Source organism: Passer montanus, unplaced genomic scaffold, assembly GCF_014805655.1.
Source record: "Passer montanus isolate IOZ18808 unplaced genomic scaffold, ASM1480565v1 scaffold101, whole genome shotgun sequence".
In the NCBI taxonomy this organism is placed as follows: Eukaryota; Metazoa; Chordata; class Aves; order Passeriformes; family Passeridae; genus Passer; species Passer montanus.
The window spans coordinates 286,050-302,369 of NW_024356616.1; the positions used below are offsets into that span (position 1 = coordinate 286,050).

The window sequence follows — 16,320 nt, forward strand, 5'->3', positions numbered from 1 at the left end:
CAGTTTGGGGGCATCTGATGCTGTTTTGGGCACTCTGTCACCACGCCCAGGGGTCACGGTCCCCTCGGGGGGACCCCTGCCCCATCCCCGCAGCACCCACAGCCCAGACGGGCTAAAAAACATCAATTTAATCACTTTTACACCAAACTGTACAATCCCTCTGCCCCGTGGGGGGCTCGGGGGACACAGAAATAACTCCGCAAAGGGGGGCTCTGAGACCCCCACCCGCACCCGGGGCTCAGCTTCCCGCCGGGAATTCCGGCTCCAGGGGGAGCACAGCCCGGACAGGGACAGACCCCAAAGCCTTGGGGGTGAAAATTCCACCCGGGATCCCTGCGGAGGGAGCCGGGCAGGCGGATCCCGGCGGATCCCGGTGGATCCCGGCGGATCCCGGAGCGGGGCCGCCTCAGAGCAGCTCGTCCAGCAGGGTCCCGATGCCGGCGCGGGGCTGTGTGCGGGGCTGGTTGCACATGGGGCACACGCAGCGAACCTCCAGCCACTTCACCAGGCACCTGCGGGCAGGAATTCGGGAATATGCCGATTCCCGCCGGGAATTCCCGCAATTCCAGCAGGCAGGAATTCGGGAATACCGATTTCCACCGGGAACTGCAGGCACCTCAATTCCCACCAGGAATTCCTGCTGGTAGGAATTCGGGAATACCGGTTCCCACCGGGAATTCTTGCGGGCAGGAATTCGGGGATGCCGATTTCCACCAGGAATTCTTGTGGGCAGGAATTGGGGAATGCCGATTCCGCAGGGAATTCCCGCAATTCCTGCTGTTAGGAATTCGGGAATATGCCGATTCCCGCCGGGAATTCCCGCAATTCCAGCAGGCAGGAATTCGGGAATATGCCGATTCCCGCCGGGAATTCCCGCAATTCCTGCTGTTAGGAATTCGGGAATGCCAATTCCCGCCAGGAATTTCTGCAATTCCTGCTGTTAGGAATTCGGGAATGCCGATCCCCGCCGGGAATTCCCGCAATTCCAGCAGGCAGGAATGCGGGAATACCGATTTCCACCGGGAACTGCAGGCACCTGCCGGCAGAAATTCGGGAATATGCCGATTCCCACCAGGAATTCCCGCAATTCCTGCTGTTAAGAATTCGGGAATGCCGATCCCCGCCGGGAATTCTTGCTGTTAGGAATTCGGGAATGCCAGTTCCCGCCGGGAATTCCCGCAATTCCTGCTATTAGGAATGCGGGAATGCCGGTTCCCATTCTGTTAGGAATTCGGGAACGCCGATTCCCACCGGGAATTCCTGCTGTTAGGAATTCGGGGATGCCGCGCCCGGCGCACTCACTTTCTGTGGAAGGCGTGCTGGCACGGCAGCACCCCCAGCTCCTCCTTCAGCCGAAAATCCTCCAGGCAGACGGCGCAGGTCTGCTGTGGGAGGTGAGAGCGCGGCTGGGGGCGGGCGAGAACCGCCGCGGCTCGGGAAATCCCGGGAATCGCCAGCCGCGAGCTCAGCCCAGTGCCCAGAGCACCCACGGGGGGGATTCGCTCCCGATCCGGGCCCGCACATCCCCAGAGCATGTGCCAGGCCTGTCCCGAGGGTTATCCCGCTTCATCCCAGCTTCATCCCCGGCCTGTCCCTGCTCCTGAACACGGGGAATGTGTCCCCAGGGTTATCCCGGTTCATCCCAGCTCCATCCCCGGCCTGTCCCGTGGGTTATCCCGGTTCATCCCAGCTCCATCCCCAGCCTGTCCCGTGTTCCCAAGGGTTATCCCGGTTCACCCCAGCTCCATCCCCGGCCTGTCCCGTGGGTTATCCCGGTTCATCCCAGCTCCATCCCCGGCCCGCTCACCCCGTGCACGCTCAGCCTGCGGGCATCGCCTTTCAGAACCACCTGCGGGAGAGAAGGAGGGGCAGGATTTCACACCCGGGACGGCCCGGCAGGAGCGGGATGAGCCCGGGGGAGGGGGATTCCGGGCAGGGGGTCCGGTCCCAGCGCTTTGGAACGAGCAGGATCGGTCCCCGCCGTGTCCCCGGTGTGTCCCTGCTCATCCCCGGCTTTACCTCCTTGTACCCGAAGCGCTCGCTCTGCGCCTGCTGCCGCAGCTTGCTGGGAGGGGGGACAGAAAGGCACCGTCAGTTTGGCAGCCAAAAATACCCGGGATTTCCCCAAAACCGAGGGGAACGCGCCCCTCCCGCCCGGGATTTGGGAGCGGCGGCTCCGTTTGCGCGGGGGCAGCCCGAGCTGGAGCACCGGGCACGGCCTCTGCTCCAGCCCCGGCCCCAAAACGCGCTCCCAAAACTGCCCGAGGGATGCAGGGGACAAGGCAGGGCAGGGCTGAGCCGGCCCTGCAGGAGCAGCGGCTGCAGCCTCGGCTTTTGGGGTTAAAAATAGCAGGGAGAGCAGGGAAAGGCACATCCTCCCTCTCCTTCCCTTGCCTGGCCGCACAATGCGGCCCCCGCACGCTCCCTGGAACACAGGAGCCCCTTCCTGCGCTTCCTGCCCTGCTGCGGGGGGTTTGTCCCTGGTTCCTGGGACAAAACAGGATCTGGGAGTGCCCCCGGCTCACCCCATGAAGTAGCAGCAGACGATGAGGCTGAGCACGAAGATGAAGACGCCGGTGCCGAAAATGAGCATGTAGATGTTGAGGGGCAGGTCCTGGAAGGTGATGGGCGGCATCGTGCAGCGTTTACCGGGATAAACCAGCGCCAGGCTGCAGGAGCACCCTGGGTGGGGAGGAGAAATTCGGCGTTTAGGTGGGAAAAAGTGAGAGCAGAGAGAGGCTCTGTGCCCTGCGGAGCGTGCCAAGCGGGCAGAGAGCAGCACGAGGGCATTGTGCTGTGTCTGGGGAGTGGCAATGTCCCCTGCAGGGGCAGCAGCCCAGGGGGGCACTGGCAGCACGAGGACATTGTGCTGTGTCTGGGGCGTGGCAATGTCCCCTGCAGGGGCAGCAGCCCCCGAGCAGCCCAGGGTGGCACTGGCAGCACGAGGACATTGCCACTCCCTGGCGACAGGACAACGTCCCCTGCAGGGCCAGGGTGGCCCGAGCAGCCCAGGGTGGCACTGGCAGCTGCATCTCCACAGCCACCAGCCCCTGTCCAGCAGCACCCCCAGCAGGATCCGGGCAGCTGGGGGGGCATGAGAGCCACCAGCCCCTGTCCAGCAGCACCCCCAGCAGGATCCAGGCAGCTGGGGGGCCCCATTTCCATCTCCAGGGGATGCACAGAGGCCAGGAAGGGATTTAGGGAAGGACAGAGCTGAGAACCAGCTCAAAAACCAGGAGCAGCTTGTGGCTGGCATCGCCCCAGGAGGAGCAAGCGGCTGCTGCTGTCCCAGCAGAGCCACAGGTGCCACCCCGGGGGTGTCACACAGGGCTGGTGACAGCACAGCCACCCCAGGAGGGTCTCACAGAGCAAAGCCAGGCTCTGACATGGACTAAGCCCAGTTTTATGTCTGGGAACGGCTCTGCCCCCGCCTGGAGGGGGCTTTGGTTTCTGCTCAGCTCTCCCTGGAAAGGAGAGGAGCCCCCAGCCCCATCTGTGCCCCCCGAGCAGCTCCCAGCCCCTGCACCCTGCTCCTCATCAAACAGCTCCTCCCGCAGCTCTCCTGGATTTAATTACAGCCGTTCCTCCTGGATTTAATTACACCATTCCTCCTGGATTTAATTACCTCCCGTTCCTCGGGAGAGGCTGGAATGTGCCAGCAGGGGCCGGGGGGAGCAGCAGAGCCTCCGGCACCACGGGGGACACCCAGGGCTGCTGTGCCCTCCCCGCCGTGCCAGGGGACAGCAGGACACCTGGCCAGCCAGGGCACCTCTGGGCTGGCACTCCCAAATTCCAGCTGTCCCCAGGTGTCACCGTCACATTTTTTGAAAAATCCCTTTGCCCAGGATTATCTCCTGGGAAGCTGAGAAGCCTCAGAGAAAAAGTGAAAACAATTTTCTCTCATTTGCTTCTCCTGTGTTTTGCTGCTTTGGAATGTGGTTGGGGATTGTTTACCCACAGATGATTGTTTCATTGGTGTAATGTGAATTTAATGTGAATTGTTTTTATTTATGGGCCAAGCTGTGTTGGACTCTGAGGAGAGAGTCACAAGTTTTCATTATTATCTTTTCAGCCTTCTTTCAGTATCCTTTCTGTATATTATATTATATTATATTATATTATATAATATTATATATAAATATAATATACAATAATATATAATATATTAATCTAATAGAAAATAATATATAATCTAATATATAAAATATAGTATCATATATAATAATATAAGAATATATAATATTATTACTATAATGATACTATATTATATATTATATATAATATATATAATATAGTATCATATACAATAATATAATTTAATATTTAATAAATATAGATAATAAAATAATAAATTCACCTTCTAAGAACACAGAGTTGGATTCATCATTCCTCACTTTGTCTGGAAACCCCGCAAATACAAGTGCCAGGTGTCTGCCCTGCTGGCCCGGCTGAGTTCACGTGTCCCAGCCGTGTCCCAGCCTGGCCACCACCTGGCCCTGGGGACGGGGCTGCAGGAAATGGGATTTTCCTGCCACTTGCCCCGGGCCTCCTGCAGTCACCGGAGACAATCCATCATCTCCTGAGGCACAGGGGGTAAGGGAGGCTTTGTTTGTCAGGTCCTGCTGCTCCTGAGGCCACCAGGTGCAGGGTGAGACAATAGGAAAGGTTCATTATATTTTGCTGTTTCCTTGCTGGAAATGATTGAGAAATGCTCCAAAAAAAAACCCCAAAACCCAAAAAACCACCACAGAACAAACCAAAACAAATACAGCTCTGACAAAATCCCATTGAGTGAGATGTGAGGCAATGCTGGAGCACCTGGTGGCCAGCACATCCCTCTGGGCTCCTCTGAGGGCTCAAACCCAGCCCAGGACCCCAAAAACCACCCCGGGCACCCCCTGTCCTCTCCTCCTCCAGCCGCCGTGCTCTGCCCCATCCTGGGGCAGAAATCCCACTGTGACCCCCCGAGGGCCCTTGTGGCACTCACCAGCCCAGCCAGGGCGGGATGAGCCTCCAGGAGCTCCCAGGCTCCAGGGAAATTCCCTCTGCAGCTCCAGGACGTGGGGCAGGGGTCCCTCAGCCCCCTCTCCCTCCCCGGCTGGTTTGGATTAAACCCCCCCTTCCCTCTGTGGTTTCACTTCAAGGGGAACGGGTCAAATCCAGTTTAACCCAGTAAACGCCCCCTGCACCAGCTCCAGGTGCCCAGTCTGGCACCAGAACCAAACCCCCGAGGGCCGGAGCCATTAATTTAATTTAAAAAATTATTTTAAAATGGGAAAAGAGGGATCTGCAGACACGCAGGTGCCCCTCTGGGCTGCTGCACCGAGGATGCTCGTGGGTAGCAGATTCAGCTTGGCCAGAGAAGTGTTTTTCATGCAAACTCCCAGAGCTCCTCGTGGAAGGAGCCCAGGCACAGTTTGGCCCATCAGGGCTGTGGTTTGCACCTCTTCCTCCTCCTCTTCCTCCTCCTCACAGAGATTTAACCCAAATCCCTGTGTTGAGGACACAAAGCCACCCCAGCCCTGTCCCCCACACCAACCCCACAGCCCAGCCCTCCTCAAACCCCTGGAGCTCCAGCAAAGCCCAGTTTGGCCCCTCACACCCCACGTTTTGATGTATTTCCACTCGGGACCCACACAAATTCCCCCCCACACACACTGTGCAGGGATTTTGCTTCTCCCTCACCCCGATTCTTGTTCAGTAAAACCCATGGAAAACTCAGCAGGTCATTAAACAAAACCATTCCTTCTCCCACACAAAAGCTGGGCTTTGCACCAGAAATCTGAGCGTGGTTTCCCTATGGGTTTTGCTGGGATGAAGGAAAAAAAAACCCCAAAACTTTTTCCCTGCAAAAAGCTGCCCTGAAGCCAAGTCCAGCGCGGGGATAAGGAGCTAAAATAAATAAATAAATTCCCCCAAATAAAATCCCCTGGGTCTGCAAAGTCCCGAGCTGCAGGTGAGCAGCAGGAGGGAGAGCTGGGCTGCGAGGGAGGAGCTGAGCTCCAAGGCAGCAGCTCGGCCCTATAAACCCTTGAATAAACCCTTTCAGGTCAAAATGGGATTTTCCAGCAGCCCTGTGAAGGCCTTTAACAGCACCAAGCTCTGAGTTATCAAATATTTGTGGGGCTGGAAGCCAAAGGTGAACACTCAGCCTTGCCTGAGGCTGGGGACAAGGCTGGGGACAAGGCTGGGGACAGGGCTGGGGACAGGGCTGGGTTCTGTCCTGCTGTCCCCAGAGCCTCGGGAGGCCCAGACAGAGCTGAGAGTCCCCAGTTTTGGAGATTCTTGAGCCAAGGAAGGCCAAAATCTCTCTGATTTTGGAGGATCCTTGAGCACAGCCAAGCCTGGAGCTGCTGTGGGGCCTTCCCTGCCTGGGGGAGCGGTGGCTCCGTGTCCCCCACGCTGCCCAGTGTCCCCCACGCCACCAGGACACGGCAGGGACGTGTCAGGGCACAGGAAGAGCTGCTGCTTGGTTTATATTTAGCTTCAAAGGCTGCAGCCATTCCACAAATCCGAGCAGCCCAGCCTTTGTTGCTGGGGCTCGGATGGAATTCCCAGTGCAGCTCCTGGGGCGCTGAAATAACCCGGCTCTCGTGAGCTCAACTCAGCTTCGTGTTCCTGAGGGCTCCTCCCGGCCAGGAGCCCCCAAAAATGAATTTGCCCCACTTTTCTGGGCACACCAAAGGTTTGAGGTGGGTTTTTTTTTTTGGTGTGAGCAGCCAGCCCATTGCCCCGGGTGCTTTCTCCCGGAGAAACGGGCAGGACGTGCCCCCGGGGGCACAACGAGGGCACAACGGGGGCACCGGGAGCCCCGAGGAGCGGGGAGGGAGCGCCTGGAGCACGGAGGGGTTTTTTTTTTTGGTGTGATGCCCGGGACTGACCGGGGAATGCCCGGGGAATGCCTGGAGATGCCCACGGGGATGCCCGGAGATGCCCGAGGATGCCCGGGGCATACCCGGGAATGCCCGGAGATGCTCAGGGGATGGCCGGAGATGGCCGGGGGATGACCGGGGGTGCCCCGCGATGCTTGGAGATGCGCGGAGATGCCCAGATGATGCCCGGAGATGCCTAGGGAATGGCCGGGGAATGCCCGAGGATGCCCGGGGGATGCCCGGAGATGCCCAGGGGTTGCCCGGAGATGCCCGAGGGATACCCGGGGATGCCCAAGGAATGCCCGGAGGTGCCCGGGGGATGCCCCTCTCCCCGGGCAGCAGGGAGGGGACACCCCCTGCCCACCCAGCCCCTCCCCGCGCTCACCGTGGCACCACTGGAACGGGGGCATCGGGCGGCTCCGCGGGGCCGCGGCTGCTCCTCCGGGCCATGGCCGGGCCCCCAAACCCCGCCCCGGCCCCGCAGCCCCCCCGGGGCCGCNNNGCCGCCCCCGGCCCGCCCCCGGCGGGTCCCTGCGCTCACACCCGCGCCCGGTGCCAGGGCATCACCTGGCGCAGGTGGCACCAGCCCGGCCTGGGCCCTCTGGGGCTCCTCGGGGGGCTCGGTGTGAGGTTTGGGACGCCACAAGTTAGATACTCCGGAAAATGTCGTTGTTGGAAGGGTTTTCCTCTCCGCGTTGCTCTGGTAAAGGCAGGAGGGAATTCCTGCCTGGGAGGGTGGGAGGGGCTGGGATGGAATTCCCAGAGCAGCTGCGGCTGCCCCTGGATCCCTGGGATGGAGGGCGTTGTCCCTGCCATGGCAGGGGTGGCATGGGATGAGGTTTAAGGTCCCTCCAACCCAAACCAGTCTGGGATCGTGACACCCAGCCCAGGCTCGGGGACACCAGGCAGCCCAGCGGTGACACACGGGCTGCTGGCACTGGTCCTGGTGTGCCCCAGCGCATGAAGCTGTCCCCAGGTCCCTGTGCCCCCCTTTCCAGGATCCCAGCAGGGCCCCAGCTCCCTGTCCCACCCTGTTCCATGATCCCAGCTCCCTGTCCCCCCTTTTCCATGATCCCAGCACATCCCCAGCTCCTGTCCCCCCTGTTCCATGATCCCAGCTCCCTGTCCCCCTTTTTCCATGATCCCAGCACAGCCCCAGCTCCCTGTCCCCCCCTGTTCCAGGCTCCCAGCTCCCTGTCCCCCCTGTTCCATGCTCCCAGCTCCCTGTCCCCGTTCCAGGTTCCCGCTGGCCCCAGCTGCAGCCCAGCGCTGCTCGGGCGCTCTCCGGAAGCTCGGGAAGAATGGAGCTATAACGGGAGCGGGAGGACAATGAGGGCTGGCAGCCGCCAGGGCCGGGGCCACCCGGGCCACCAGGACACCCCTTCCCGGCGCTGGCACCTCCTGGCTCAGCCCTGCTGCTCCTGGGCGTGTTTGTCACACCGGGGTGGCCACTGGGAGCTGCCTTTGGGACGCTGGCACGGCCACCTCGTGCTGGACAGTGACACTGGCACTGCCAGCCCGGCTGGGTGACACTGGCACTGCCAGCCCGGCTGGGTGACACTGGCATTGCCAGCCCGGCTGGGTGACACTGGGACTGCCAGCCCGGCTGGGGGACACTGGCACTGCCAGCCCGGCTGGGGGACACTGGGACTGCCAGCCCGGCTGGGGGACACTGGCACTGCCAGCCCGGCTGGGGGACACTGGCACTGCCAGCCCAGCTCTGCCTCCCACCAGGAGCCCCCTTTGTCCCCACTGCTGGGAAAAAGAGGGGGTGACCCCAGGACAGGCCCTGAGCAGGGGCTTGGGTTTGGGCATGGATCTCAGATTTGGGCAGGATCTCAGATTTGGGCAGGATATCAGGTTTGGGCATGGAGCAGGATCTCGGATTTGGGCAGGGTTTCAGGTTTGGGAAGGATCTCAGATTTGGGCACAGAGCAGGATCTCAGATTTGGGCAGGGTCTCAGGTTTGGGCAGGATCTCAGGTTTGGGCACTGACTGGGATCTCAGATTTGGGCAGGGTCTCAGGTTTGGGCAGGATCTCAGGTTTGGGCACTGACTGGGATCTCAGATTTGGGCAGGGTCTCAGGTCTGGGCAGGATCTCAGGTCTGGGCACTGAGCAGCATCTCAGATTTGGGCAGAGTCTCAGGTTTGATCCCTGCACTGAGAATTTGGGGCCACTCGGGTCCATCTTCAGCCCGAGCACTCGGGTGACGCTCTGTCCCCCAGTCCCGTGCCAGCTGCCACCCTGAGCTGTCCCCAGCCCCACGAGGCGAGTCCAGGCTGTTCCTTAGCTCTGCCTTTATTTTCACAGGGTGGCACGAGGCACGGAGAACACCCAAACACCGCGGCAGGAGCTGGCCTGAGCCCACACACCACACCCGACATCACCACAAACACACGGCAGCACGACAGGGGACACACAGAGCCGTCCCGGCAGCGAGGGACACAAACGCCAGGGGGGACAACAAAGCCTTGAAGGCTCCCTGGAGGCCACGGGGATGGAGCAGGCGGAGAGGTGGGGCCGAGTCCCTCCGGAGGCGTCTGGGAGCGAGCGGGCTGGGAAGGAGGCCATGGCAGAACTGCAGGTGGAGGGTCTGGGCTGGACCACGGGGGGACCCCCTGAGCTGGGGGGAGGCTTTGGGGGGACCCACAGGCAGAGCTCACACAGTGCCAGCCCCTCAGGAGCTCCTCTTGAGCCGCAGGGCGTTGTCCAGGGCCACCAGCTGGCGCAGGAAGCCGCGGTTGGGGATGATCCCGCGGTGGTCCTTGACCGTCTTTATGGCTTCCACCAGGGGCATGTGGTGGCGGATCATGAGGTAGGCGAGGACCAGGGTGGCCGACCTGCTGACCCCGACGGCACAGTGCACGAGGATCCTCCCTGCGGGGACACGGCGGCTGCGTCACGGCACAGCCAGGAAAATCCCACGTTTTCAGCCCAAAAATCAGGCCAAAACCACCACATTTTCAGCCCAAAAATCCCACATTTTCAGCCCAAAGATCAGGCCAAAAATCCCACATTTTCAGCCCAAAGATCAGGCCAAAAATCCCACGTTTTCAGCCCAAAAATCAGGCCAAAAATCCCACATTTTCAGCCCGAAAATCAGGCAAAAAAATCCCACGTTTTCAGCTCAAAAATCAGGCCAAAAATCCCACATTTTTAGCCCCAAAAACAGGCCAAAAATCCCACGTTTTCAGCCCGAAAATCAGGCAAAAATTTCACGTTTTCAGCCCAAAAATCAGGCCAAAAATCCCACGTTTTCAGATCAAAGATCAGGCCCAAAATCCCACATTTTCAGCCCGAAAATCAGGTAAAAAAATCCCACGTTTTCAGCCCAAAAATCAGGCCCAAAATCCCCTGTTTTCAGCCCAAAAATGAGCCAAAAAATCCCACATTTTCAGCCCAAAAATCAGGCAAAAAAATCCCACATTTTCTGCCCAAAAATCCCACATTTTCTGCCCAAAAATCCCATGTTTTCAGCCCAAAAATGAGCCCAAAAATTCTACATTTTCAGCCCAAAAATCAGGCCAAAAATTCCATATTTTCAGCCCAAAAATCCCATATTTTCAGCACAAAAATCAGGCCAAAACCCCCCCATTTTCAGCCCAAAAATCCTACTGAGCACCCAGCTGTGCCCTGGAGCACCCAGAGCCGAGGTGCAGGTGGGCAGCAGCTGGTGGGGGGTGACACCTGTGAGGAACCCCACATTTTCTGCCCAAAAATCCCATGTTTTCAGCCCAAAAATGAGCCCAAAAATTCTACATTTTCAGCCCAAAAATCAGGCAAAAAAAATCCCACATTTTCAGCCCAAAAATCCTGAGCACCCAGCTGTGCCCTGGAGCCCCAGGAGCCGAGGTGCAGCTGGGCAGGAGATGACGCCTGTGAGGAACTGAGGTCACCTCGTGGCAAAGGGTGTCAGAGTGTCCTGCCAGCCCAAAATGGACAGAACAGGCCCAGCAGTGCTCAGGACACAGGCCAGGGCTGTGACCTGAGGGGACAGTGCTCTCATCCAGCCGGTGCCCTGTGGGGAGGGGGTGATCCCATGAGGGGACACCACTGGGGTGATGCCATGAGGGGACACTGTTGTGGTGTGTTGTCATGGTGTGCAGTAAAATCCAATAGGACACCATTGGGATTATCCCGTGAAGACACACCATTAAGGTGATCCCATCCAGGGGACACCATCATGGTGATCCCATGAGGAGACACCATCGGGGTTATCCCATGGGGAGACACCATTGGGATGATTCCATGAGGAGACACCATTGGGGGTCATCCCATGAGGAGAAACCATTGGGGTGATCCCATGAGGAGACACCATCGGGGTGATCCCATCCAGGAGACACCATCGGGGTCATGCCATGAGGAGAAACCATCCAGGTGATCCCATCCAGGGCACACCATCGAGGTTGTCCCATGAGGGCCCACCACTGAGGTCATCCCATAAGGAGACACCATTGGGATTATCCCATGAAGAGACACCATCCAGGTGATCCCATCAGGGGACACCATCAAGGTCATCCCATGAGGAGACACCATTAAGATGATCTCATCCATGGGACACCATCCCAGCCTCAAAACACCTTTGTTTCCCAGGATCCTTAACAACAACCACCGCCAGACCACCACCCCATCTCCCCACCTTCCCAGGGCCGCTCCCCCCATCCCTTCTCCCTCTCCTCCCCCTCCCCTCGCCCCGGGACCTTCGTTGAGGGCCTGGTGGATGAAGTCGGCGGCGGGGTAGAAGTAGGGGCTCATGTCGAAGGAGGGGGAGTCGTGGGCCTCGATGCCCAGGTAGCGGATGCCCGTGCCCTCGTAGTAGTCGGCGCCGCCGCGCCAGCGGCAGTGCGAGGCGTTCAGCACGTGGGTGATGCGCAGCTGCAGCAGCTCCCGCCGGTTGGACGCGATGTCTCTGCAGGGACAGCAGGGAGGGACAGCTCAGAGCACTGCAAGCGTCCCAGGACACCGGAAAGGCTGTCCTGGGTAAATGTTTCTGGATGTAAAAACCTGGCGGGTTTTTGAGATTCTTGGGTTTTATGGTGGCTCCATGGCCACCCTCCCTGCACAGCTCTGCCACCACCGTCTTCCTTTGTCCCAGCTAAATCTGTGCAGGGACAGCAGGGAGGGGACACCTCAGAGCACTGCAAGAGTCCCAGAACACTGGAAAGGCTGTCCTGGATGTTTCTGGCTGAGGGAGATGAATCTTGGTGGATTGTTGAGATTCTTGGGTTTTATGGAGATCTCATGACCCTGGCTCCATGGACACCCCACCTGTGACCTCCCTGTACAGCTCTGCCACCTCCTTCCTCCTTTGTCCCAGCTAAATCTCTGCAGGGACAGCAGGGAAGGGACACCTCAGAGCACTACAAGTGTCCCAGAACACTGGAAAGGCTGTCCTGGATAAATGTTTCTGGATGTAAAAACCTGGGGGATTTTTGAGATTCTTGGGTTTTATGGAGATCTCACGGCCCTGGCTCCATGGACACTGTCTCTGCACAGCCCTGCCACCTCCTTCCTCCTTTGTCCCAGCTAAATCTCTGCAGGCACAGCAGGGAAGGGACACCTCAGAGCACTACAAGTGTCCCAGAACACTGGAAAGGCTGTCCTGCGTAAATGTTTCTGGCTGAGGGAGCTGGATATAAAAACCTGGCAGATTTTTGATTCTTGGTTTTTGTGGGTTTTGTGGAGATCTCACCGCCCTTGCTCCATGGACACTCCACCTGTGACCTCCCTGTATGGCTCTGCCACCTCCTTCTTCCTTTGTCCCATTGAAATCTCTTCAGGGACAGCAGGGAGGGACATCCTTTCTTTCTATTATTTTTAGTATAGTTTCAGTATAGCATTTTAATATCATATAACAATATAATATAATATAATATAATATAATATAATATAATGTAATGTAACATAACATAATATAATATAATGTAATGTAACATAACATAATATAACATAATATAATATAATGAGACATGGAGTCATAATATAATATAATATAATATAATATAATATAATATAATGTAACGTAACATAATATAACATAATATAATATAATGAAACATGGAGTCAAGATTCTCATCTCTTCCCTCGTCCTGGCACCCTCGAACACAAACCGAAGCTCGGGGCACAAGTTTTCACAGACCTATCTCACGTGTGCCAGGCTCTGGCACACATCCCCACTCCATGACTACCTCAGGGTGTGATTCTGTTTGTCCCGCGTGTCTCTTCAGCCACACTTACTGGTCTCCCAGGTAGAGGCCTGGCCACACCTCGTCGGCGTGGTTGCAGGCGGTTTTGCCGGTGTAGAGCAGCCGCTCCAGCTCGAAGACGCTGAGGATGGGGTGGCTGCCGCGCTCGTCCCGCGGGGCGCGGCTCGGGGACCTGCTGCTGCTCCTGTAGAGCCTGGACAGGAAAGCCATGGGCGCTGCCCAGCCCCACAAGGCATGCCTGGGGGGACGGGGAGGCCGGACGGGGGCCTGGGGGTCACTTGTGCTGCTGCTGCCACCCACGGTCCTGTCGGGGAGAGAGGAGAGGCTGTCAGGGTAGAAAGCGCTCCGTGAGGGGCTGGGGTGTCCAGGGAATGGGGCTGAGGGAGCTGGGAAGGGGCTCAGCCTGGAGAAAAGGAGCTCAGGGGGGACCTTGTGGCTCTGCACAGCTCCTGCCAGGAGGGGACAGCCGGGGGGATTTGGGATCTTATCCCAGGGACAGGAGCAGAGGGAATGGCCTCAGGCTGGGCCAGGGCAGGCTCGGGGTGGATCCAGCAGGAATTTCTGCATGGAAAGGGGGCTCAGGAACTGCCCAGGGAGGTGCTGGAGTCACCAAGGGACTACTGGAGGTGGCACAGGGCTGGGGACAAGGGCACAGCTTGGACTCGATGATCCTGGAGGGCTTTTCCAGCCTCAGGGATTTTGGGATTGTGTGGTGCTGTGATCTGGCCCAGGGCAGGCAGGTTCCACCCTGCTGATGCCCACCCTGAGCATTCCCTTCATCCCCGCTGTGGCAGATGAGCAGTGCCACGGCTGAGTCTCACAATTAAAGGGCAAATGGCATGGGTATGTGTTAGGAGAAGTTTTATAGATTTATATTTATGTTTTAACCCCTTTGTTTTGTTATTATGCAGATGAGCAGTGCCACGGCTGAGTCTCACAATTAAAGGGCAAATGGCATGGGTATGTGTTAGGAGAAGTTTTATAGATTTATATTTATGTTTTAACCCCTTTGTGTTGTTATTATGGGGTGGCCTGGGTTTGGGACATTTGGGAGAGTTGGCTCGTTACCATGACAACAGCTGACCTCCAATCAAGGTTTAATGACATGACCTCCACCCCTGGACAGAATTTTGGGAGGGGCCAAAGGGTTAAAAGGCAAAACCTCCACTGTGTGGAGGAGCACATGGAAAATCCCCTGCTCCCTGCTGTAATATTTTCTCTATCCAGTCTTCTGCAGGGACATTTGGGAGAGTTGGCTCGTTACCATGACAACAGCTGACCTCCAATCAAGGTTTAATGACATGACCTCCACCCCTGGACAGAATTTTGGGAGGGGCCAAAGGGTTAAAAGGCAAAACCTCCACTGTGTGGAGGAGCACATGGAAAATCCCCTGCTCCCTGCTGTAATGTTTTCTCTATCCAGTCTTCTGCCGTATTGTTTGATAAGGCTTGAATAAACCTTTTAAAATATTTTGAAAACGAGGCAAAACCTCCACTGTGTGGAGGAGCACATGGAAAATCCCCTGCTCCCTGCTGTAATATTTTCTCTATCCAGTCTTCTGCAGTATTTTTTTATAAGGTTTTAATAAACCTTTTTTAATCTTTTGAAAACCAGTAGCATTTCTCAGACTTCCAAGAAGGAAAACTGCTGGGGACAACTTCCAGCTGCCAGAGCCTCCGGAGGCCCAGCGTCTCTCCAGCCCCACGGCTTTGGGCTGAGGCCACCTTGGCAGGAGCTGCCCTGCCCAGGAGCCCCTCCCGTGGCTCTGCTGCCAGGGGACGCTGCCAGCTCGGGGCTGGCGCTGCCAACCCGCACTGGGAGGAGAGGAAAGGCGGCCAGGCCTGGGCACGGCACCAGGAGCGGGCAGGAAAAGCCCCGAACAGGTGGAGGATTCCACATGGCACCAGGCAGCCTGGCCCCGGCACAGATCCCCGCGGGGAGGGCGGGCAGGATCAACCCTCCAGGGGCCCTGCAGCTGCTCTGGGCTGGGAAGGGTTAACTGCAGGCATGAGCAAGCTGCTTTGAGCAGCAGCTCCTGCAGGGCACGGCCCTGCATCATCCGCCGCTGCCACACATCTGCAAGGACCCTGCCAGGCCGGGCAGCTCCCCTGCCAGATGTGGCCAGAGCGGCCTTTTGGGGCTCCCTTCGCTGCTGCCCCTCCCTCAGGAGGAGAAATGAGAAATTCTCCTTTTCACCTCGCTGTTGCTGCCCTGGAGCTGCCCTGGAGCAGCTGAGCCTCTCCTCGCAGCGCTGCCCGGCTGGGCTGGGGGACGCGACGAGACCTCGGTCCCCACCCTGTGACATTCCCGGGACCCCCTCGGTCCCTTCTCTGTGGCATTCCCGGGACCCCCTCGGTCCCCACCCTGTGGCATTCCCGGGACCCCCTCGGTCCCTTCTCTGTGGCATTCCCGGGACCCCCTCGGTCCCCACCCTGTGACATTCCCGGAACCCCCTCGGTCCCCACCCTGTGACATTCCCGGGGCTCCAGCCAGCCGAGGAGGAGCAAGGAGCCCCCAGAGCCTCCAGCCATGTCTTGGCAACGCAGAGAGAAACGCGGCAAGGGCAGGGGGGAGTTCAGGGAGCCCAGGGAGGCGCAGGGATGTCCCCATGTCCCTTCCCTGCTCAGCCCCTGCCTGGCACCCGCAGCCCTGCCCAGGTGTCACCCCAGGGCCGGCTGCTCCTGCTGTGACCCAGCCTGGGCTCCTCCAGGCTGGGAATTGGGGCCGGGACAGGCTCCGGGCAGGGCCGAGCTCCCGGAACCTTGTGTGACCTTGGTGGCAGCGGCTGGATGGTGGGGAGGGCCGGAGCGGCGGAATTCCAGCGCTCCCATGGCCACAGCTGGCTGGAAAAACAGCCATCCCCACCCAGCCCGGGCCCCGGCAGCCCCCGAGGGTCGGGAGAGGCTCTGCCCCGCGGCCGGAGCGGGGAGCGGCCCCGGCACCTCCCGGGCAGGGCTGGCCCCGGGCGGGGGCAGAGCCGGCCATCCCCACCCAGCCCGGGCCCCGGCAGCCCCCGAGGGTCGGGAGAGGCTCTGCCCCGCGGCACCTCCGGGGCAGGGCTGGCCCCGGGCGGAGGCAGAGCCGGGGATCCTGAACCCCACAGGATTATCCCGGATCCCCCGCGCCTGTGCCCGGCTGGGAGCGGGGATGGAGCTGGGAATGGGGGGGATGGTCCTATGGGATGGGGGATGGAGCTGGGGATGGGGAGATGGTCCCGTGGGGTGGGGGAATGGTCCTGG

General features: G+C 58.7%; 2 protein-coding genes across 2 annotated transcripts in view; both read right to left on the reverse strand.

Moving 5' to 3' along the window:
* Positions 1-25: 25 nt before the first annotated feature.
* Positions 26-7,311, reverse strand: RNF122 (ring finger protein 122). The gene is made up of 6 exons (XM_039716379.1): positions 7,258-7,311; positions 2,526-2,682; positions 2,020-2,065; positions 1,808-1,849; positions 1,303-1,385; positions 26-512 (listed from the first exon to the last, which is right to left on the reverse strand). The coding sequence occupies exons 1-6, from the start codon at positions 7,280-7,282 to the stop codon at positions 407-409; spliced, it is 459 nt and encodes a 152-aa protein (XP_039572313.1). The 5' UTR covers positions 7,283-7,311; the 3' UTR covers positions 26-406.
* Positions 7,312-9,154: 1,843 nt separating this feature from the next.
* Positions 9,155-16,320, reverse strand: part of DUSP26 (dual specificity phosphatase 26) — an 8,066-nt gene continuing 900 nt past the window's right edge. Inside the window, exons 2-4 of the mRNA XM_039716670.1 lie at positions 13,112-13,384; positions 11,575-11,783; positions 9,155-9,751 (exon numbers count right to left, since the gene is read on the reverse strand). Coding sequence (XP_039572604.1) covers positions 9,552-9,751; positions 11,575-11,783; positions 13,112-13,290 — 588 coding nt within the window. The 5' untranslated portion in view covers positions 13,291-13,384 and the 3' untranslated portion in view covers positions 9,155-9,551. The remainder of the gene's footprint in view (positions 9,752-11,574; positions 11,784-13,111; positions 13,385-16,320) is intronic.